Source organism: Nomia melanderi, chromosome 6 (genome assembly GCF_051020985.1).
Source record: "Nomia melanderi isolate GNS246 chromosome 6, iyNomMela1, whole genome shotgun sequence".
NCBI lineage: Eukaryota > Metazoa > Arthropoda > Insecta > Hymenoptera > Halictidae > Nomia > Nomia melanderi.
Genome location: NC_135004.1, coordinates 9,979,832 through 10,004,003, shown reverse-complemented (window position 1 = coordinate 10,004,003; position 24,172 = coordinate 9,979,832). Strand labels below are relative to the sequence as shown.

At 33.2% G+C, this 24,172-nt stretch overlaps 3 protein-coding genes and 1 long non-coding RNA gene across 12 annotated transcripts in view; 1 reads left to right on the top strand and 3 right to left on the bottom strand.

Annotated features, from left to right (window-relative positions):
• LOC143174635 (odorant receptor 10-like) overlaps positions 1-1,411 on the bottom strand; it is a 7,801-nt gene extending 6,390 nt beyond the window's left edge. For 2 of the 4 annotated variants that reach the window (XR_012998840.1, XM_076368630.1), the window contains exon 1: positions 813-1,409. Coding sequence is in view for 3 of the 4 variants with exons in the window: in XM_076368630.1 (XP_076224745.1) it covers positions 813-1,069 (257 nt within the window). In the remaining variant the exon portion in view is untranslated. Of the gene's footprint in view, positions 1-812 lie in introns of all 4 variants that reach the window. The other 2 variants (XM_076368631.1, XM_076368629.1) reach the window with 2 other exon arrangements.
• LOC143174637 (uncharacterized) overlaps positions 1-19,588 on the top strand; it is a 20,073-nt gene extending 485 nt beyond the window's left edge. The window contains exons 2-3 of the long non-coding RNA XR_012998843.1: positions 18,813-18,961; positions 19,454-19,588. This is a non-coding gene — a long non-coding RNA (uncharacterized LOC143174637). The remainder of the gene's footprint in view (positions 1-18,812; positions 18,962-19,453) is intronic.
• Positions 1,593-15,348, bottom strand: LOC116430397 (uncharacterized). Its single transcript, XM_076368335.1, has 12 exons — positions 14,723-15,348; positions 12,551-12,902; positions 11,972-12,202; positions 11,273-11,386; positions 9,443-9,598; positions 9,118-9,161; positions 7,186-7,449; positions 4,479-4,815; positions 3,232-3,444; positions 3,017-3,130; positions 2,479-2,634; positions 1,593-2,250 (listed from the first exon to the last, which is right to left on the bottom strand). Exons 1-12 carry the CDS (start codon positions 14,974-14,976, stop codon positions 2,200-2,202), a joined length of 2,286 nt encoding a protein of 761 aa, XP_076224450.1. The 5' UTR covers positions 14,977-15,348; the 3' UTR covers positions 1,593-2,199.
• Positions 17,151-24,172, bottom strand: Etf-QO (electron transfer flavoprotein-ubiquinone oxidoreductase). 6 transcript variants are annotated; one of them, XM_031984459.2, is made up of 8 exons: positions 23,827-24,172; positions 22,804-22,911; positions 22,362-22,710; positions 21,970-22,276; positions 21,641-21,882; positions 21,178-21,572; positions 20,845-21,066; positions 17,151-18,119 (listed from the first exon to the last, which is right to left on the bottom strand). In XM_031984459.2, the coding sequence occupies exons 3-8, from the start codon at positions 22,700-22,702 to the stop codon at positions 17,956-17,958; spliced, it is 1,671 nt and encodes a 556-aa protein (XP_031840319.1). In that variant the 5' UTR covers positions 22,703-22,710; positions 22,804-22,911; positions 23,827-24,172; the 3' UTR covers positions 17,151-17,955. The 6 variants fall into 6 exon arrangements, with proteins under 6 accessions (XP_031840319.1, XP_031840318.1, XP_031840320.1 ...); XM_031984458.2 differs by having other exon boundaries at positions 22,804-22,906; positions 23,835-24,172; XM_031984460.2 differs by lacking the exon at positions 23,827-24,172 and adding an exon at positions 23,113-23,136 and having other exon boundaries at positions 22,804-22,906.

Sequence of the window (24,172 nt, the reverse complement as noted above, 5' to 3'; positions counted from 1 at the left end):
TCTTACACAATTATAATTGTAATTACACGAGAACCACGTTACAGTTGAGTTTCGTCGAAATCAATTACCATTTCATGTTAAAAATACGAAAAACGTGTATATATTATACAAAAGTAATGTTCATTGAATTGCATAAGGTATGGACCTCTAGAAGACGGACAATCTAAAGAACTGTTATCAAATATACCATACTAAATTCAATATTCACTTCCACGACAGTAAAATAAAATATACAACACTGCAGTTGTATTTCTTTTATTTTAACATCTAAAATCACGATATAATATTCACTACATTAATTAATTCCAATTTAACATTGAACGTACCAGCACTTCGTGTGCACCAATTCCTACTGTAATCAGTTAAATAATTGGTGATAAAATAAAAGTAAACAAGTTAAATGATAAATATTTCTCAGTACAAACTGAACCAAAGTAAGCAAAGGAACCAAAAACATAAAGTGAAATAAACGAAAGGAAACACTAAAACTACCGAGCAATCGGAATGACTTATTTCCAACTTTTTATAAAAATTAAAACAACACATTTCCTGAGATTCAAAGTCCTAATCTTGTATCTGTGCAAATACACGGATGTAATTGAAAATCTTTCGCCAAAACGTCATGATAATTGAAATACTTGCGAAATAAAAATTCTGAGATAGGTCGATTTGACCCGTCCGATAGTTTCAGTGTTACATGACGTTTTCTCAAGCATAAAATACTAAAAATGACATTTACAAAAATCGATACGTGTCCTACGTGAAAACCCCGCCATCTTTTATCTTCAAGGACAATCCATTGAAGAGCTTACCTATGATTTATCCAAGCCACGATTAATTTAATACACACCAAAGTGAACGGGATGGCGATAGTCACGCTGTCGATCAGTATCATAAGACTCTCAGTCCTGAGCCGCGTTATTACGTACTCGTATTGATAAGTTTGCAACAGCACCATGGCTATCACCCAGAATGCTTTGTGTACACCCGGGTACGGCGTGCCGGGCCAAATACCAGCGAAGTGTAGCCCAAACTTCACGGACTTGCTGATTGTGCTGGGCGATTTCATTTTTCACGGCGTTTACTCTCTTCTTCTACGCTCTGCTTTTCTTTGATCCGCGAAATCCCATTATCATTTGACTGTCGCGCGGTGCCGGCCTCTCGGTAGTGCTATGCCAACGTCCTGCGTCAGACTGAAAGCTTTCTCGAAAATACTCGCGAAAACAGCGGCTCGCAAACAGAAGTTCGCTAGTCACTGGACGTGTACACGCGTGATCTATACATAAATATTCGAAATAACATCGCGCTGATTGTTGGTTTCACGGAAACGCGTGGACACGGGGGAGAACTTCAGTTCCCTTTAGTAGTTAGAGCTACCCCTACAATGTTGAATAATTTCTGTAACAAAATGCAGCGGTAGCTCGGATTGGAAACTTATATTATATTCATACGGCGAGAAGTTTCAATGAATTCAAAGTTCGCATGTGAAAGAAAAACATATCTAGAAATTACAAATGCATTACTCGCGGTAGATGCATCGTGAAATTGTTCTAGAACGAAAGCTGGAATGTTAGTGTGGTTCGTGTCAAAAGATACCGAGCACGGTGATGCTTTCGTTTTATCTGTTACAATCTGAAAAAAAAACTACAAGTATTACCTTTTACACTAACTTTGACCAGTTAACTGTGGTGACCTATATAGAAAAGTGTGAACTTAAATTCGCAGTATACATCGTTTTTCTATAATATATTTTTGTATTCGTTCGTTTAATTTCGTCTTGTTCCCTGAACTCTTAGAACATCTTGAAATTTATGAATTTGTTTTGATATTCACTGAAATTCCGATTTAAGTAAAAACTACTTTTAACTAACTACCTTTTTCACGAGTATACTCGCAGTAACAAAATATTGTCATTTCTTCAGGACGAGTATATTATAAGTTCCCCCAAAAAAGAGAAGCAGATTAAGATATTAAAAAATTAGAAAAGTAAAAAAGAAATAAAAATTTACCTATATTTTATATTTATATTTTGTATTTTATATTTCTATATTTATATTATGTTTTCATCCATGTATTGTTAACACGTTTCCCTTCGCTTTTTTTCAACATTTATTTCGCTTAAGGTAGATAATGTGTAAGTCGAATTTTCAATTTTAAATTCTCAAACGCTATGTGTACAGCCTTCGCAAAACTCAAATTTCAAGACATCGCGAGAAGCACTGACATGTATGATGCTGAAGCCTTCATAATCTACAAATACAGAATGTGGAATTACTTATCCTATTAGAACATGACGATTAAAATAAATTAAAACTACTCAGAATGTGTTAATAAATTATAGATTATATCAACGTAAATTTCATGTAGTTATATTCTCAACGTGTATTTCATTTTAGAAATCAACAGTTATTTTTAAAACTGTTCGCAGGAATATCAAATGTCGTCAACATTGTTACAGTTTAAATATAAGATTCTTACGCTGGTGAAGCTTTCCAAATTGAGATTCGAGAACTTTCCAAAAGTAAGTGGTAGTCCCTTCTGAGCTTTCATTATTAAAAGTACCAGTTGCCGACTGTTAATCGGCTTTAAGTTGTACCAGAGCGATTCGTATGCTGCATTGGCGATCATCTTACTCTAAAAGTTAAGAGAGTATTTAATAGTAAGTTACAAACTAATGTTTCATATTTAATGACTCTTTTTACTCGTTAATTTCTTGTACACATCTAGTAGAAAAAATGACTAGAATCAGTGATATTGGTAACATAGTAAATCATCAAGAGAGATATTAATCGTTCTCTCTCACAGTTCTAAAAACTTTTTCAAATTGAAAAACCAAGAAGCTAATTCTTCGTAACAACGAAGATCACAGTTTATATGAAAATTAAAGTGAAAACATTCATATTTTTTAATTGATGTATTTTCTATGGCCTCGTCTGTATATAACATACAATTTACTATATTTACTATTTTCTGTATATTTACTGTAAACTAGATATAATTCATTCCATTTAATGACCTTAATATCGAGGTACTCTCCAACGAAGCAATATATGAACGCTTCTAAACAAATAACATAATAGAAGAGAACAGATTTGATCAGCATAGAAATACTATCTTCGGTGCTTATTGTCTGAAACATGAACTTTTCATTATTTTCATGAGAAAAGCGCAAGCAAGCTGTGAACGTGCCACTAAATAAGATATTAATTTCAATTAAAAGATATTACGAACAATAATGATAAGATAACCTAAGCAACATGTAATCAAAGTGTTCGACAGTAGTTGACAGAGCGCTATATAAGTAAAGAGCGATTCAATTTTGTTTACGAATACAACGATTTCTTCCTGCCTGCTGATGAAGAATCGTATTTGTTCATTGTCCAGGAGAAACGGATCCTGAAGCGTGTTGCACAATATATCAATATTACATCCCACGTGAAGCGTCTAAAAAAATGATCTTATTACCAGTTTGCCAAAACATATTATTAAGTGCAGTAAAGAATTCTTTCCGATTTTTCGATAAAATCAATTGAAAATAATGTACAAATACTTAAAATAATAAAATTCTGTACAAATATTTTGAATAATAAAATAATATACAAATATCAAAGTAATCGCCATTAGTATTGTTATTTATTTATGTCTAACATTCTGTCACTTTTCCGGAAACCTGGGAATACTATCGCGATAGAAATTTGATGGCTTTAATAAAATGAATGTATTTAGTTTACTGAAACTCGTCGGAAAGAACTTTTTGCTGCATGTAATAGTATTTTTTAATATACTTTTTTTCGTAAAGTACTACTCGCAGCTTGCAATTTTATTCGGGGAAAGCCGGATCAAATGAAGTTTCAAGCGAAAGGAAGGTTTAAAAGGTATTTTAATACAGCTTCAACTCATTTTGCGTTAACTATTTAAGCAGACTTCTGAGCTATCGCATTATTTCATATTTTTTTTACTAAATTTAATTCAATTCGTTTAAACCTCTGAACAAATGAGTGCAACAGTAGAAGGAAACGATTTATGATAAGTGGTAATTAATGTGTTACACCTATAATTTTGCAAATATATAAAATCGTAACATTAAAAAGATTTAAGAAATATGAAAGAATTCTGTGTCACAAAACTGTATTTTCACTAATATTTTTTTAACGTCACAACAAAATTACAAAACATAAACTGACTTTTTGAAATTTCTCTATAGAAACTCCAAGATTGCATTCTACTGAGACTTTAATTGATTTACAATTCAATTTGCGTATTGCTAAACGAATTTCTTTAATAATTTCTCAAAGAAACGTCTGTTATCTATTTAATAATTGCAAAAGGAAAAAATCAGGAATGGGTGATTTTGTCCGGCCTGGTGGTTTTAGTGTTAAATTACATAAACAATAGACGCGAGTTTTATTTTGACGAGAGAATGGAGGGTCTACGGTTTTTAAGTTTCCCCCAAAATTGTTGTGGCCTTCTGAACTTACCAGCATCAAAAACAGAGCACTGAAGATGCCGAACGTAAATGATGATGTCAGTATATAGAGAAATTGAGACGTTATCACGAGCTCGTGAATAGGGGATTCGCTGGTATCGAATGGCAAATCCATGTTCAAGAGGAGACGTCGAGTCGTCGAGTCGTTGGTTTGTTGAAATCCAAGAGTACCGATCGTATAAAAAACCGTGGCCGTCGGATAGAGCATAGCGATCGCAGTCGTTAACCGAAACGAAAGATTCGCCGCTTTCGGTATCAAATTATTCGTGTCGATGACAGCGTATTTCTTGTAGTCCTCTTGCATTGTTGATAAAATATCACGTAAGACACTGCGAGGTATCAATAATTCAGGCATCAGTCTTCCTCGACTAATTGTAAAAGTTACATTCACGGATATTTCGAACTACTTACGTACGAATGTATCTGATAAATGAAACACTGCCTATTTATTCAACACATTCGTGACCAACGTTTGTTTCAATAGCAGTCGTAGTTACAATATTTCATTAAATTTGAATTTTGGATAAAAACTCGTGAAAGTAGTTTACTTTTCTTCACGCAAGGGGTAAAGTGTTGAGCGTTAGAAATATGTGACGACGGTCACGAAGGTGTTAACCCTTTAAGAGAAAGTAAACACTTTCTGAAGTAAAGAAGTAACTTTCCGAATAATTTTGTTGAAATTACGTAATGTTAAACAGTAACAATGATAATTGAAATAGTAATAATGATAATAAAACATTCTAAATTATTAATTTCATGATTCTTATTATGAATACGTATAAAGTATTAACAAAAGAAGAATGCTATTAGCGAGAAAATAATTTTCTAAAAGATATATCTCCCTAGAAAGAACAGAGAAAGTTTAAAACCAATAAAAGACTCGGACAGTGTCGACAGGGCTGGACGTTACCACCTGAACCATATTTAATTACTCCACTCAGTTGTTTAATTGTTTAGCTCAGTAATTAAAACTTTCCGGTTAATGACTACTCAACCGGAACGTGAGAACGATACACTTCAATAATGAACAACAGATGACACACCTCGGTATCAACGTATTCCACAGCGTTGAATAGAATTTTATTTGCAAAAGAGATAAAGAATGAGTATAACGAATTCGACGAAAATTTATATCGAAAGATATAACTAAAAGGATAGCAACAAATTCTATAATGTGTTCGTATGTAATTGAATGATTTAAAAAAAAAACAGTTTATTTAGTTCGAAATTCAAACTAAACGAAAGTTCGAAATAATTCGATCTTTTATGGAAAGAATTTTTAAACGTTTGAAAATTTTTCGTCAGCAATGGCTTAAAGCTATCGAAAGGGAAAAGAAAAGGCTAACGTTGTCTAAAATTAACATTAAATTTAGTTTCTAGTATTTACATGAAAGCGAACTGATGCTAAAAAAAGGAAATTTCCATGTGAAAATGATGTAGTGGTATTACAATAGACTGAATTAACTGTAACTGACGTTCTGCTGGATTTGAGCAGGAGAACCACTTCAACTACCACGCGTAAGGTAAACCGTCAAACACGAACGCTTTATGCTTTGACGGCACATTGCTGTATTTGGCGTTCGTACATTACATCTAATATAAGGTATATGCAGCCAGTATATGGACATACAAAGATATTCTACTTTTTTTGGCAGTATTTCAGTCGTTCAAAGTGATTAACTATATAAATTCAAAATAATTAATTCCGATTTTTGAATGTTTTTATAGTTTTGCATTAGAACACTTAATTGCCTCTTCAGATATGTAATTCTATCAAATTTTTCTACTTTTCCCTTGATTTTAATTAACTTGTAATTTAATCAGTTTGTAATTAACTCCGTTGAAAATATATCACTTTCTGAGAAAAATATTACATTTTTATCTAAACGCTTAGTCAAGAATTTAGAAAATTGTCTGAATACAGGCAAATCTTTTGTTTTATAGTAATTCTAACAAGGTTACGATTTCAATCTGAAAAAGTTAAAAGTCTTGTAACTTTCCATCATCATTAAATGTTAAGTTATACAAAAAAATCAAACAGCAGTGAAATCCAATTACTCGTGAAAATTAGTAGAAAATCCTAGGATAAGCAATAATAATTTTTTCCAAAATACACAGACGTAACGGTAATACCGATAGATTATCAGATTATCAAAGTTCTAAATCTCCAGAAAAAATTCCACTACATTAATATTAAATTTTATATATCACACAACTCTTTCCTTCCACCACAAGATTCATCTTACTACCGTACAACATATACCATTTAATTACAAGTGAAAGTTTGGCGTTATAGTAACAACAAAATTGCTCTGTCTGAAACGTGAGAACCACTTTCCAGCAGTCCAATCGCCGATAGAATCTTCCTCATAGCCCATTCAAATACTTGTAGCAGCTTTAGTAGCGAATAAACCTCTATTGAACGCGAGCAGCAACAAATATCGTAAATTCGTTCGTTCGCTTCCTTTCTCGAACAGTTTAACCTACCTTTTATCTGAAACGAGAAATCTGATCGCACGATCTCACGGAGGACGGTAAAACCGATCGAATAGAAAATAAAACTCTATCTCGGAGGAAACAATCGACGACTCAAACATTGTATAACACAGAATTCTATGATGAAAAAACCGAATGGTCTCGATACACTTTCATAATTTTCACCTATGCATGCCTAAGATGATTCTTGCGGAACAACTTACCCATGATTTATCCAAGCGACGGTTAACTTAATAGCTACTAAAGTGTCCGGCAAAACGACACTCAAACTGTCGATCAGATCTACGAGACTGTCAGTCCCAAGACGTTTCACTATGTATGTATATTGGTAAGTTTGAAACACACCCATGAAGACCACCCATAGGAGCTTATGCAACCCCGGTAACGGTGTACCGGGCCAAATGCCGACGAAATGAAGGCCACACCTGACGGACTTGCTAACCGTGCTGGGTGATCCCATGTCACGCAACGTTTAGTTTCTTCCTTTAAATCCTGCTCCCGTTTGATTCCAAAAATTCCATTATGCTTCAAAACCCCGCGTTCGTCAGCCTGACGCCCGATAGCGGTCCGTTAGCGTCTCAAGACAGACTGGAAACTTTCGCGGACGTGTCGGGAAAAGAGTAGCTTCCGGCTTTCCCGGCCACTTTTCTCAACAGAAACGGAACTTCCGTAGGCACCGATTTAAACCGGTAAAATGCAACTGAACTTCTCATATTTCTTTCACCGCGGCGAACCGGTGTTCATGAAACTTTGATAGGCGCGTCTTCATTTCCGAACGGTACACCTTCGACTCGTGAAATTTGCATTCGATGCAACTTACAACTCTATCAATTTCCCATCCTGTTCGCGTGTCGCGTTTCGTGTCCTGCAATTTTCATGAGAATCATTTAGCAATGAAGCATAGCTAAGACTACTGTTCCAGCAACGCTACCCTCTTTCTTTCTGTCCCCGGTGAACCTGTAATCAGTGCAGCGTGATTTGGAATATTTATATAGATCGTGCGAACGCGCGACCAAAGGTGCACTTTCAGGAGTAACAGAAGAATTGCTCGGCAATCTATCGCCACAGTGATAGAAATATGTGAAGTTTAGTTGCATTTAATGGTTTAAATCGACACTTAAGGAAGCCCTGCTTCAGTTGAGAACAGTGCCTGAGAAATCCTTTCGGAATGCACGTTTAGCTTTTGAATCAGTTCTCGATCTTCTGCGTGAATTATTTTCTTCCAATATATTTAAAATTATTATTCATCATTTCCGTCTAAATGGTTTTCCTGCGTTCTACTATAATTTTATTAAATCCCAGTGGAATTTTCGTGAGTATATAGACACCGATCCACTGATTCAAAGAGACCAAAGATTCTTTAACCGCTTCAGACCTGATTTTTGTACAAAAGTATGTTCACCTACCTAACAACAAAGGACTGCTATTCAAGACAAAGGTGTATACTATACACCTCCCACGTTAGCCCCGTCGACCCTCATTCTAAAAGTGCATAGGGGCAAGGGGACTCTTCCACTCACGAAGCTCCGGCCTCCTCAGTCTTCGATGCATGATTGTTATTGGCCGCGCCGCGATAACAAAGCACAGAAGCGAAACTAAGTGCGGCGGAGTGAACTATAACGATAAAGAATGAAATTGACGACACAACGAACTTTAATCTCTATCGTTACATCTTATTCCGTTGCACTCAGTCTCGCTTCTGTCTCTTGTTACTGCCGCGCGGCCAATGACGATCGCGTGTTGAAAAGTGGGGAGGTCTGAACGTCGTGAGTGGAAGAGTCCTCTTGCCCCCCTGACTTTTCAGTTTGTGGATAGTCTGCCATCTTGTCGGAACTGTATTATAGCTTAGTGATCGATTGAGCTAACGTGAGAGCTGCACTTTACATGGTTGTCTGTCACAGTTTTAATATTTTCTTAGATACTATAGTTAAGAATTAGAAAGAATATAGATTATAATATACATCAGGTCTGAAGAGGCTAATTTTCTAAAATAGTAATTGAAGGGATGCGAAATTTAAATAGTTCTTGTCATCTCAGATATTTATTGAATTATGTATTACCTACATAATCACCGTGCGTAACAATGATTTTCTGTAGAATTTTCACCCCATGGAGAATACCTCCACTATTAGTACATAGCGTACAGTATCGATATATATGATGCAGAAGTTTTCATAATCTAAAAACAACGATTTTCATACGTTTCAAAATATATAAAAATTAAGTATATATATATATATATATATTAATTTTTCTCACTCGCATTCTTCACAAACTCTCAAACACATATCCTATCGAAGCCTAACTGGAAACCTTGGGCCTGCGACGTCGTGCTGGCCACTTTTCCTCAACTATTAGGCTTCCCCTTGTTATAACGTTCCTCTCACTCTCATTCTCGCATTCACACTTCTTAAAAATATTCTAAACCTACGCTGAAAATTCACAAACTACAGTACTTACATTTGCAAATCTTTGTAATGATAGGTCCATAATTTTGCCAGCGGTGATTGTTGACGGTCTCTGAGCTCTCACCATAAATAGTAACATTAAACGACTATTAGCTGGTTTCAGAAGATACCAAATTGAATTGTATGTTGCTTTATAAATTGACGTACTCTAAAAATGGGAGAAGAAATTCTTTATAATTCAGCCGTCACTGTTCTTTCTTACGTAGATTACAACATTTGATATTGTTCGTACAATTATTTACTCAAGTACAGTTGGCCCATCACGTTCATACCAAGCTCCACCAAACTAAAGGTATAGTGCAACTCCGACGACTTGGAAGACTTCCCACAAACTGAAAAGTCGGAGGGACAAGCGGACTCTTCCATTCACAATATTCGGGCCGCCTCGATCTTCAACACATGGTCGGCATTGGCCGCGAGGTAGTAACAAAGGACAAAAGCGAAATTGGATGCGACGGAGTAAGATGTAACGATAGAGAACGAAGTTGGCGGAACTATGAACTTTGATCTCTATCGTTACTCTCCGGCCGAGAAGTGTTGACGGCTATTCATATAAAGTAGGTTTGTGGAATCCAATAAAATGAAACGAACAAAGATTAAATTCAAAGTACCATCCGCTCCGGTACTGTTCGAGCTTCATTGTTTGCAGTGGCAAATTGAAATCAAATACTCTCAAACTCAACGCCAATCTAAAATATTTGAAAACAAGATTTTTTAAAGATTTTGTTCTTGAAGTAAAGTTAGGGAGACAAGGGGACTCTTCCACTCACGATGCTTCGCCTGTCTCGATTTTCGACGCATAGACATCATTGGTGCGCAGCAATAACACAGGACGGAAACAATACTGAATACGACAGAGTGAGGCGTAACTATACAAAAGAAAATTCTCTATTTACGTCTTACCCGAACGTCGTGAGTGGAAGAGTCTCTCTGCCCCTCTGACTTTTCAGCTTGTAGTTAGTCAGTCAAATCGTCGGAACTGCACTGAAACAGTGCACAGGGGCAAAGGAACTCTTCCACTCACGACGCTCGCACTGCTTCGGCTTTCGACGCCTGGCCATTATTAGCGCGCGACAGTAACAAAGGGCGGAAGCGAAACCGAATGCGATGAAGTGAGACGTAACCGATAGAAAACAAAATTCTCTATAGCTCTGTTTCACTCCATTGCAATCCGTCTCGCTTCCTCCTTTGTTACTGCCGCGCGGCCAATAACGATCATGCGCCGAAGACTGAGGCGGCCCGAGCTTCGTGAGTGGAAGAGTCCCCTTGCCCTTATGCACTTTTAGAATGAGGGTCGACGGGGCTAACGTGGGAGGCGTATAGTATACACCTTTGTCTTGAATAACAGTCCTTTGTTGTTAGGTAGGTGAACATACTTTTGTACAAAAATCAGGTCTGAAGCGGTTAAAGAAACTTTGGTCTCTTTGAATCAGTGGATCGGTGTCTATATACTCACGAAAATTCCACTGGGATTTAATAATATTATAGTAGAATGCAGGAAAACCATTTAGACGGAAATGATGAATAATAATTTTAAATATATTGGAAGAAAATAATTCACGCGGAAGATCGAAAACTGGTTCAAAAGCTAAAAAAATATAGTAGTGAAGCCTCCGCGTCCCCGGGATTATCGCACTTACATCTCACTCCGTCGCATTCTGTACAGTCTACTTTCTGCGTCACGCGGCACGACGAATAACATCAACTGTTGTTTTGTAGCTACTGACGCGAGCATCCTGAGTAGAAGAGTCCCCTTACCTCTGTGACTTTTTAGTTTGATGAAACTCGGCGTGGACGTGGCGAGCCAATTGAACATGCTAACCTTAGTGCTAAGGTATTCTCCAGCGACACAGAAAACGAATGCCTCTGATGCAATGCAAATGTAAAAGAATAATATTTTTATCATTATTTTTATTTTCTGATCGGACTCAAACGACTGCAATAACAAATTACATAATAGACATATTAACGAACTTACGCAAATGGTCCTTACAAATATTGTTACTTGTTGTAATCGTTAGTTGACTACTTAATTTCAAATACGACTGTCACGTAAGATGTTGTTCTATATGCAAAAATGAATTGAAAATGTGTAATACAATGTTTTCGTACTACCATGTACAACAAACTTAAATGCACTTTGCAAAAACTAGTGTAATTACAATTAAGCATTTAGGAATCAATTTAATTTAGTACAATTATGCGGGAGGTGACTTATTTTTAAAAATAGACTGAAATTTTGTTCTTATAATGATAATGATGACAATAATAACATATACATTGATATAAATACAGAGTTCGACTTGGATAATGCAATTTAGTCTGATTTGAATATAGGATTTCGTTTCTAAGAAAATTAAATTTTCATATTGTTACACTCTTTTCTACACATTTTACTTAAGTTTATTTGAGACATCATTTCACTCTTTAGTTACATCATGATATAGATACAGATGCAAATTGCTTACAGTTAGTAAAGAAAAATTATTTGAAAAACGTAATGTTCAAGATTCTTACTTACTACCACAACTAGAAAACCCACACCACATATACTAAACGTGTTGCATAATATTTGCATTAAAGCAACATACGAGAATAGACTGTCAATGTATGTTGTAAAGTTAATAATCTTCTGGTGTCTGGTAACCAAATATTTGACAGTACTATTGGACAAACTGTGCTCTTTATTATCGGGAGATATTTCTGCCAGCGTCTGATGTATCACTTCTACCTGTCCACCAACGTGTAGTATCTGAAGGTTCATAATAATAATAGTAATAATAATAATAATAATAATAATAATAAATATATAAACAATTTGATACCGACACTGTAGTAATTACAAATTGAAATAATCATAATAAAATAATTAATTATCACGATAATTAAAAATATATCGCGTAATTACCTTAATTATAAATTGAAATAATCATAATAAAACTGAATATGCAGGATTATAGATGTAAATAATAACAACAACAACATCGACGAATAATAATAATAACAATAATAATAGAAAGAAATACGCGTAATTACAATAAATCGAAAGTCAAGGAACAAGAAAAATTCAACTGAAAATTCTTAGAGTTTGAACACTTACCATTGCAATCATTAGGCAATCTATTGTACCAATGGCGCAAGCTACCGACATTAATTGAATTGCTTGTCCGATCATTACGTATCGGTACGCCGCTTCATTATAAGTGAATGGAAGTTTCATTTTCATTACCAAATCTGTCAAATCAATGTCAGAATCACCACCGCCAATATTAAAAAAGACATTAACGTACACGCCGCTGTACAAAAGAACTGCTATAACGTATATAGCTAAAATTAACTGAGAGCAGCGATTCGACATGTGAACCTTTTCTTTCATAGTCTTTATATTATCCTTCGTAAGAGAAGCATTAGTCCAATCAGCAGCAATTGAAGCTAACGCGTCGTTAAATATTCTGTAAAAATAGTGTTTTCAACAGATCAAGCACGCGAGTAACCAACTATCACGGTAGAATTGTTTATACAACAATATTAAAACATTATAGTATAGTATTATTGGGTTATTATTGTTATTATCATTATATTACACTATTTTTCCCTATAATTAATTCTATATTGTTCTATCAAGCACGGCAGATATGCTTTCTACTTCAACAGAATAGCCTTGAAAGGCGGAGCCCAGCTGACCTGTGACACGAGGAGGGGAACCAACAGTTGCTGCGCATTTCATGCGACGCTGTCATATTGTGAGACATAGTTCACTGTTTTTTTCTCTTCTAAATCAACTACAACTCTTTTAGCTACCGATAATATAAATATCTTCGACTATTGGACACATTTTACAACTTGATATTTAAAAGTTTTCACAGCATTTTTTTTTTCTTTAAGATTATTAATCGTACGCAATTAATTCTTCCTATAATTTAATAAAAAAGAAACGTACTTATTAAGGAAATTTGAACTTCTCGGCAAATTGATAGACGACTTTTTATTTTGCACGTCAGTTCCGTAAAGATGAGAATCTTTAAGTTTTGACAAAAGTGTAATTTATTTTTGTAAAACAATGTTTATGGAATGCAAAGTATGAAAACTCATTTCTATGAATTTAGTTTAACTTGTAGTAATTTGATTTATTATAAATTATAATTATCTTCATTTATACCGCGGTGATCGCGGAAAGTATTTATGAAAATAGGCTGAGAGATATGGTATTTTAATAACATAAAGATTCAAAGTTGAATTTATTCAAGTGTACTATAACAAGTGCCGCATATAATGCAACTGTATAATCATCATTATATTCGAATCTGTTACATGCAATGATTGATAAACTATTCACGGCGAACTGTTGCCGTATAGTCGACGTTTGGTGCAAACGCAAATCGTTCACGTCTCATTGCGCCTGGCAACATTGAATAGATTCCAATAATTCGATGGCATTGAAATGTTTACGACAGGCTCATAAAATATGTTGCTTTGAACCCACCTACACCTAGTCTACAATAACATATAACATGATGAACTTGTCAGTCAACTCTATGACGTTTTACATATAATCACAATTCTATTTCATTGTCTCAATATCTCTCTCGCTCGCTCTCTCTCTCTCTCTCTCTCTCTTTTTATTTACATATATAAATATAAACGTAAATTAAACTTCATCGTAATGTAATATTATTCACCCTAATACAATACCCGTGGTATTACTTATTTTCTATACGCAAGCATGCAAAATTAAGGTGTCGCTAAATTTTTTATGAAAAATTGCCGATATTTTGATTGGATTATTTGTCAGGAATGATTTCACATTATGTTGTGGGTAGAAAAACAAAGGTAAATACTTCCTCTTTCTAAAAATTACATAAATTCAAGGAGGTTTACGATCATTCATCGATTTAAGACCAAAACAAGAGTATGAACATAACAATTAAGTCTCCCTTTTACACAGTCCCCTTAATCCTTATTCTGTCATCAGGATAATACGTCTCAGAGGGTAATCAGTATATTCGATTGGGCAAAAAAGTCGCTTGAATCGCTCCGTTGTCCACTTTTGGATCACAGCAATTTTGGATCTATTTTATTAACGAAATCAATTGCTTAATTTAGAGGTGGGGATTATTCTATCGTTTGCTCATTCTGTTACAATTTACGTCTGGTTATTCGTTTCAACGTAATTTCGTCCCAAAGTGAAATAGAGAAAATTTCGGTAGCCTAAGGGTTAAAACTTCGATGTACAACGAAAATATTTCTTCTAAATTTTAGCATCGCCGCTTACCCGCGTTTAGTCCAGAAGGTGAACAGTTTGAAACAGAGCAGGCTGTACGGTAAAGTGGTGCTCACGCACTCCACCAGTTCAACGAAACTATTAGAATCGAAGTGGTTTTTTATGTAGGAATATTGAAAAACTTGTACCGGACACATTACTGCGCACCATGCGAGGCGAAATACGTTTTCATAAGGCCACGGCCAGATTCCAGTTATTCGCAGGCCGATTCGTATCGGTCGGCTGATAATGTCTTTGGACGTCATTCCATGCGAAGATTTCGATTATTTCGAATATTTAAGTCCCATTAAAACAAAGTATACTGCGGGGCCGTTGTTTTATTGTAATATACCGATATTATACGCTATTGTGGTACTATTATATACCGATCACATGCGACCGACCAAGAACAATGAACTGAGGTGTCTTCAAGACAGCATGATACTACTTATTGCGCATCGGATATATTTCCATAAAATATTTAATACCAAAACGGAAGTTGGAACGTAGAATGCGCAAGCACACCGCACGATTAAAAGTAAAGGAAAAGTTCAGCTGTTATTTTTTCTATCTGAATTCAAAATCGCGAAGCTCACCAGCTGCGCATTCTCGGGCGATTTTCTATAATGTAAGGGATTGGAATACCGAACAACTATAACAGAACTCATAGTGAATACAGCTTTGCTGATAACAAGTATTGCTACGTAAGAACAAATCGCAAAGCAGTATATAGGAAGAATGTCTAGGAGTATCGGGTCCGTGCGTGAAAGGATATAAGGTACTTAGACCGCTCCGTTTGTGGCCATTTTAAGAATTTCCTTGAGTTTCAACGCGTCTGATTTTGAAAACGTTACAGAGAAAAAGAGTGCGAGTTTCAATTAATTACACTGTGTTTTTAATCTTATAATAGAACTTATTTTTAAATAAGAACGTTATTGAATAATGAAGTTAAAAAGTAGTAAGTGATATGTGTTTTACTATTTCCAATTTCTAGCCACCTGCACGCTAGATTCGGTGCTAGTTTCGAAGATTTACAATTAAAAAGGATACATATTAGAAATAGTAATTTGAGAAATTACTTTATTATGCTTCATTATATGGAAATTAACATATCATGGTGTAACTATTATATCTTAATATGTCTTTTATAAGTTTTAAACGAGTTTAAAATGAATTTAGCTTTTTTGCTTTGCGTGTTTGTTTTGTTTGTCTGATCTTTCTTGTCCTCCATCTTTTTCTACAATTTTATTTGTTTTTCTTGCACAGTGGCTTCCAAAGTGTTCATTATATGAAGTCAATCGTAAAATATCGTTTTGATGTGTAAAATTAAACTCCAGACAATTATATAATTATATTTCTGTTAGACGTTCAACTCCTTACTTATTTCCAATACATCCTGTATATGTAATACATCAATTTCCTTAAATTCTGTGGTTTTATTTTAACAACTGACTACGTATTGTTAATAATTAATCACTCTTTTAACTTATTTATGATATTCAGTTTTTCACGTAACGTTTTCTATCGTACATTAGAAACAATCGTTTACAGTAATTTTTTTAGGAATTTGTAGTACATGTTAAAAAAAATTAATTACAAAATATTCATTACATTCAAGATTTTCTAATATTACGAGAATCTCAGTTACATTGTATTTTACACATATTTATATACCATATAAACTAAATTAATATTTAATCAACAACATACAATTAATATAGTGACGATTGAGCGAAAAGAAACAAAACAAAAGAAAGATCTTGGAATTATATGCACTTCTCTACATAGGATGTCCCACGGAACTGGACCCAACTATATCTTTGAAAAGTTGGAAACGAACAATTTTCAAACATAACATTATTATCATGTTTTGCAGAGGATGAAAAACTGCATCGATTAATGTATGCAAAATTAGAGTGTTACTTTAAAAAAAAAGTGCAACTTACACCTTGCAATTGCAACGATATATGAAAACGCATAAAAATTTCATAAGAATATGTAACGTTTAGTAACATTTAATTTTGTCCTATGACATCTTTCTCTATATCCAAACCTTTCAAAGATACAGTTGGGCCCAGTTCCGTGGAACACTCTGTATAATCGCGTAACTAATCCCGTACCGGAAGCTTATAGGAAGGGAAAATGGTGTATTACATATGTACAATTACTTAATATCATTAAAATATCCGCCGAATGTAAATATTATTATTTTTAATGAACTCTCATTTACATCTCCCCATTAATAGTACTTCTTTAATTCCCTGAAGTATATTCTATAGTGAAACATTTCTCCAGATATTTTTGTGCATTATAAATATTTATAATAGATTGAATATCATTAAAAGAATTGGTGCTCTCAAAGGAAAAGCTAAATACAAATAAAAATGGATGTATGAAAGGTTTAAGGTATATCACATGACATTATAAATTTTAATAATTTTTATTCATATATGTAGATAAATCAGAATACAGTTTGAATTGCGTGTATAACAATAAAAAATACGTATAAAATTTGTTTAAATATATGAAAGACATACATTGTTTGGAAAAGAACACATACGTGTATATTTTGAATTATGTTACATAAATATGTAATTGGTCGAATATATCAGATTCACTAGATAAAACAAAACATAAATGTCTGGATTTTTGTTCCACGACCACTTTTATTAGTTGCCGAGTTGCTTCTGTTTTCTCAATGCACGCGAGGAATTCGCCATTGGCTTTCTCCATAAGATGAGCTGAATAGCAATCACACGTTATAAACGACGACAAAGCAGAGTATTAAGAGTGAATACCTTATAAAAAAAATTATAAATTGGCAGTGTCTACTTCGCAATAAATGTCGACCATTTCGTTCCTTTGAAACAAATAAGAAATTTAGCAATAACATTAAACTATTAATTTTACTTCCTTTTCATATTTCTTTTTGTTTCAAATGATAATTATAAAAATTTATTTCTATCACATTTGTGGGTATATAGAAATTTAATATTTATATACATACGTATATAAAACGATATTTTATTGTACAAATCATACCTTCACCCAATACTTACAAAGTAAGATACTATTCAATGATTTGTACTAACAAACTTTTTGTATGCTCGAAAATTTGTAGACTTTCTTATATTTAATAATTGACGACTGGATTTATAATCGTTTATATAGACTTTGAACAAATGTAAAAAAATATAATCTAAGTGTATAAGTTTTTAAAACATTCAACAATTTCCAATTGTAATTTACATCCCATTGTAAGCTGGACCACCACCGCCTTCCGGTACAACCCAATTAACATTTTGACTAGGATCTTTGATATCACATGTTTTACAATGGATACAATTTTGAGCATTTATTTGCAATCTTTCTCCTTCTCCGGATTCAAGTGGCACGAATTCATAAACACCTGTAACAAATAACAACAAAATTATAAATATTACTTATATATTATATATATTATTATTTATTACTTATTTAGATAACAATGGAATATTATAATTAATCGATGTTATAATTACTACTATTATTATATAACACTAAAAATACTGCAGTACCTGATATTTCTGTATAATCAATAATTTTAATTTTCATCATTATTACGGAAATATACGAATAAACGTATTTTAACTGTAACAATGGTTAAACTGTTTAAATTAATAATAATAAACACTATTAATCCTCTACAGCAAAAAAAGAATTTAGAATCATAATGAAAAAAATAATTAAAAACCACTTTACATTCCTAAACAACTGAAAATTATTTTCTTATCGAGAATGAAACCATAAGGATATAAAATAAAAAATATATAACCTTGTATGAATTTTAAAAATTATGATGCCAAATAAAAGTATTCAAATTTTTTAAATTATTTATTTAATTAATTTTCTTTTGTCTCTGCAGTTATTAAACAACGTTTTCCAGTTCCTCGTTTAAACAATATTAAATATAATTGAGTTCTTTTTGGCTGGCTAACTTTCAACTTTTTTTTATCAAGTTCTAAATTCACTTTTGACAGAGAATTATCGGGGGTTTATTCCGAAGGTCAAATTTTGCCCTCTGCGCCAGACAGTCGATAACCTGTTCCCTTCCACTTTCCAGACATTCGAATTGTCCTGTAGGAAAACAACTCCCCATCGAGCTCCTCCCCGTTTCCCCGACGACCGATCCTGGGGAAAGCAAGAGGCTGCTCCACCAGGGAAATAAAAAGAAGGCAGGGTGCAGTAAATATCAAAGGTGGTGGGAGGGCGGTAAGCATGGCAGACATAAATTTCTTTCGCTTGTGAACGTACTGCTCATATTGAACTTATCTCGCGAATAATGAATGATCACTAATACTTAAGCTAATTTCTAATCTATTACCATTCATAAAAATCCTCATTTTCTAAGATTGTTTCACAAAAATCAAAATCAAAAACTTTATTTCATGAATTCCAAACTTCGTTAAATTGAATATAAAAAAAATACTTGATTGGTTATCGCGGTAGTCATACTTTTTGATTTAACATATTTTGCAAGTTTGTATATTTTATGCTAATGTCGTCATAATGCTGTGTACGCAATTGTTTTGAGGAAAACTGAAATACTTCGTTAAATTTCCGTTAAGTTCATTTACAAAAATGTGCGGAGATATTTTATTTTCCCAAAATTACTCATCATTTGCATGCAAGAGATTAATTAAATGAAATGTGCAAGTTTAGTGATAAATATTACACAGTCAAAATTTACATTTTTCGAAGAAGATCGAAAGGAAAAATTCTGCGGAAAGGTTGTTGGCCGCAGCTACGCGCACCCTGAATTCGGGACTTATGCTTGGTCGAGGGTAGTCTAGCCATGAGGGGTGCCCGGATGGCTCAAGTTCAAGGACACATCGGTCGATAAACCCAGACGAGATTCGTGGAGGGAGAAGAAAGAAGCGAAAGATAGGAGAGGGGGATATGTACAGAAAGAAAATGTGAATGAAAATGGAGGGTGCTTAATCGAATATGCAGAAAAAATCTTGAACATATATAGATATTGCTAATGGATGTTAAATTGATCACAGGCATTTCGTTCCCTAATGTAAAACGCAATTTATCATCGGTATTTCTCATGAAATGAACTTATATCAAGCATACCAATAAGCAAAACATTATTTGTCTACAAGTTCGTAAATATAAAAAACAAATGAACATTTAATAATTTGATTACAGACTTAAACAAATTGCCAGGCAACATTAAAAGTTAAAGTTACAAAATTGTTATTGAGATACAATACATCATAAATAAGTTGTACTTGAAATAAAGAAATTACTTGTATTTGCTGAATATATCAGTAGAATACCTTCAAAAATGTTTATAATAAGTAGATATGCTGCATTTCATCATAAATTGTAAGCATACATGAAACTAGTTAATGATAGTATTCATACTTGTATAAATAGTTTATACAACCTAATGAAAATATATAATTCATCTAGATATATTGTACACAAAATATAAATAAAAAAGAAAGTAAAAATAGAGATGAATAGAGATGTTAGTGCAAAGATTTATCACGCAAGTCTTTATTCTTGACTTACCTTAAGTGTCTGACCATTACTTGCTCTTTCCACTTCCATTTACATGAATTTATACATAACGATAGTGATGTTTTATAACAATTTGATTTGGGTTAAGAATTAGTAAATAATTTACTTAATAGGAAACTGATAATACTGTATTATTATAAGCGGCCATTACAAGTATTTTTAAATTATTGAACTTTTTTACTGCACCATTTCAGTAATGGCTTTTTCAAGTGTCCATTAAATGGAAATTTATCTTATTCTTTTAAAGATACTAAAGAGTGACTAAAAATACAATTGAAAGAACTCATTTATAAAACAGGTATTTATTCCTTATAAGACTTTTAGTTTCATGGGTAGTCGAAGTTATTTTTAAAACTCAGCACATAGTTCTTCAAGAAACACATTCTTGATAAGCTGAATTATAAATTTTATGCAATTATTATGGAAAGATTACATATTAATAATAAAATTCTAAATAAACAGCGTGAATACGTGAAAAATATGTTAATTTCTTTACTTTTGTCTTTATCCTATAATAAATTTCTAATAAAGCAGAATTAATAGATATTGAATACATTACTCACCAGCAGGGCAAAATCGACTTTCTGGTCCAGCATAAACTTCTAAATTTCTTTTTACTGGTATAGTGTCATCCAGTAAAGTAAGATGAGGAGGCTGATCAGCTTCATGATTCGTACCTGTAAGTGCTACTGAAGATAATAAATCGAAAGATATTTTATTATCTGGTTTTGGATATTCTATTGGTGTACATTCAGATGCCGGTTTCAACTTTTTGTAATCTGAACCTAAAAATGGCATAATAACAATAATTATAATAATAATTAAAATAGTAATAATAGTAACAATAATAATTGAACTTCTCACTTTAAATTAAATTGTATTCAAAATTATCTTACCTCCGTGAGATAGAGTCCAAGGCTCTCTTCCACCAGTCAACATAGTAAATCCAGAGTATATTATACCTCCATAGAGTCCAAGACTTGTATGAAAACTTGGCCTTACATTCCTGACAGCTTTTAATTCTTTATAAACCCAACTATTTTTTAGTTTGTCCGTATAAGTTTTTGGTTCTAAACCTTTGGTTGATGAAGAATTGTTTTCCTCATCAATAATAGCTTCTATAACACTCTCTGCTGCAAGCATACCACTTTTCATAGCATTATGTGTTCCTTTAACTTTCGGAACGTTAAGGAATCCTGCTGTGCAACCAACTAGACACCCACCAGGGAACTGAAGTTTAGGTATAGACTGAAAGCCTCCTTCAACTAAGGCTCTTGCACCATACGCTATTCTAATATTCGAATTATAAATATAAAAACAGAATATGAAAAACAGAATTTGCAAAGTATAATAATCTACCTTTTCCCTCCATCAAGTATGGCTTCAATACTTGGATGATGCTTAAATCTTTGAAATTCTTTGAATGGATGTAAATAAGGATTCGAATAATCTAATCCAACAACAAAGCCTATAGCAATAAGAGGTGCATCTTCATTAAGATGATATAAGAACGAACCACCGTAAGTGTTCTTCTTCAGTGGCCAACCAACTGTATGTTCAACAGTACCGGGTTTATGATGTTTTGGATCAATTTCCCAAACCTATGATAAGAAATATGTCTACTCCAAATATTTTAAACGTATAATGATAATAATATACATTAATTTAATATTATTACTACTAATTACCTCTTTCAGCCCTATACCATAAGTTTGAGGCTCACAGTCCTTTCTCAGATTTAATTTCTTTGAAACTTGCTTTGTAAGATGCCCATGACAACCCTCTGCAAAAATTGTACACTTTGCATGTAGTTCCATTCCTCGTTCAAAATTATCCTTTGGAGAACCATCTTTAGCAATACCAACATCATTTGTAGCTATTCCTTTAACAGATCCATCTTCGTGATAAAGCACCTCTGCTGCAGCATATCCAGGATATAATTCTACACCTGCAGCTTCAGCTTGTTCTCCAAGCCAAGCTACAACATGGCCTAATCTGTATAAAATAATAACTAAGAAAAAAACAGTCTAAAAAGTACATTTACAATAGGATTATCTTTACCATCACTGTAATGTATTACCTAACAACATAGTTTCCATGATTATACATTGGCATTCCTCTTAAAATTGGTATAGATATTCTGCTTTTTTCTGTAAGAAGTGCAAATTTGTCATGTGTAACAGGTGCATTCAAAGGTGCTCCCAATTCTTTCCAATTTGGGAAAAGTTCATTTAAAGCAATCGGATCCAAACAAGCTCCACTGAGAATATGACCTCCAATAGTGGAAGCCTTCTCAACAACGGTCACTCTGAGTTCTTTTCCATGTTTTTCAGCTAGTCTACGAGCTTGAATAGCAGCAGATAATCCAGCAGGTCCACCACCAACAATTAATATGTCAGTTTCATCTACATACCTCTCCATATTTACACCTATCAAATACATTCAATATTTTAAATACATGATTTATTAAATCAATTATACGTAATAGTCACATTCATGAAATGGTAGATATATATATATACCATTCCATCTTGGGTCGGTTTCTCTGGGAACAATTGTATAATGTGAAGTAATTTTTGGAAATTTTTCTTGTGAGTATCTCCTTTGAAAAATCCATTGCAACCTCTGTACTGCCAACAGAAATTAATGTGGTTTGAATGCAATAATAACATGTAATTACTTTTATAACATCTAACAAAAACTTGTCTACTATAAAAGCATATTTCAAATAATCCCAGAAAAGTTTACACACGTATAATATATATGCAAATATTGATATTCATAAATATCAAATTATTTTCAATAAAAGTAAACACTCATTTGTTTTTTACTTATCACATATGATCTGACAGTTCCGTGTAGGCAATAACAGCTGAGAAAACAAATGACTTCTAACCTCGCAGCACAATTCTATTCTGTCTGACCATGATTTAAATTTTCTACTTAGTTCGATACGTGTGTATTTTAAAATTGTATTAAAATATTTGATATGTTAAAAGATTTTTCCCAAAATGACACTACAATTTTACACGCACAGATACGTACATATCTATATCGCAAGACCAAAGTTCACTTTAAATGATATCATAAAATAAACATTTTATATAATTAATCAGTTAAAAAAACGTATTTAATAAAGTCTAAAATATAAATTTTATTAAAATATTTCTGTTGAGAAAATATTATACTTACTTGACTTTTTATATAACTAAACTTTATAAATTCTTAAAAATAATATATATTGTAACATGCATCACGAAACTGAGTAATAATATTTAATCAATCTATACGTATATTTATTCATTTAGAATGTATTAATATGTATGCGTATAAATGGTACACATATGTAAAATATTAATGCCACAGAATAATAATATAATAAATCATTTTCTTTCAAATTTTGATTTATCTTCATTCTGACATAGTTTGGATGACCAACAATTTACTGCGTCGATGACTTTGTTATTACAAACACTTGACAAACTTGCCATTAATCGACAAATAACATTTCAATTTATATAAGATAAATAATATTCTTAACTTACGAACTTACGGCTATTTGATGAATTAATTAATGCTCGAGCCATAATTGTACATCAATAATAAAAGGAAACTGTATTCCCAATATTTCCGACACAGACTTAAAATTCTAACAGATGTTTCATAGATTGGAATGTTCAGTCTATAAATGTCAGACTTAAGTCTGCGATTTAAGCTGGTACCGTTCTATCACAAATGAGATATGTAGACTCATAAGTGTGTGCAAGATGTACAAGAGGTAGGTTGTCTGTGGTTCTGTCCAAATAGAGTTTGGTACTACGTTAGAGCACCAACGTGAAACATAATAGACTGGACATCCAATGTAAATGTTTGTTACGCGGCTGCGATGTT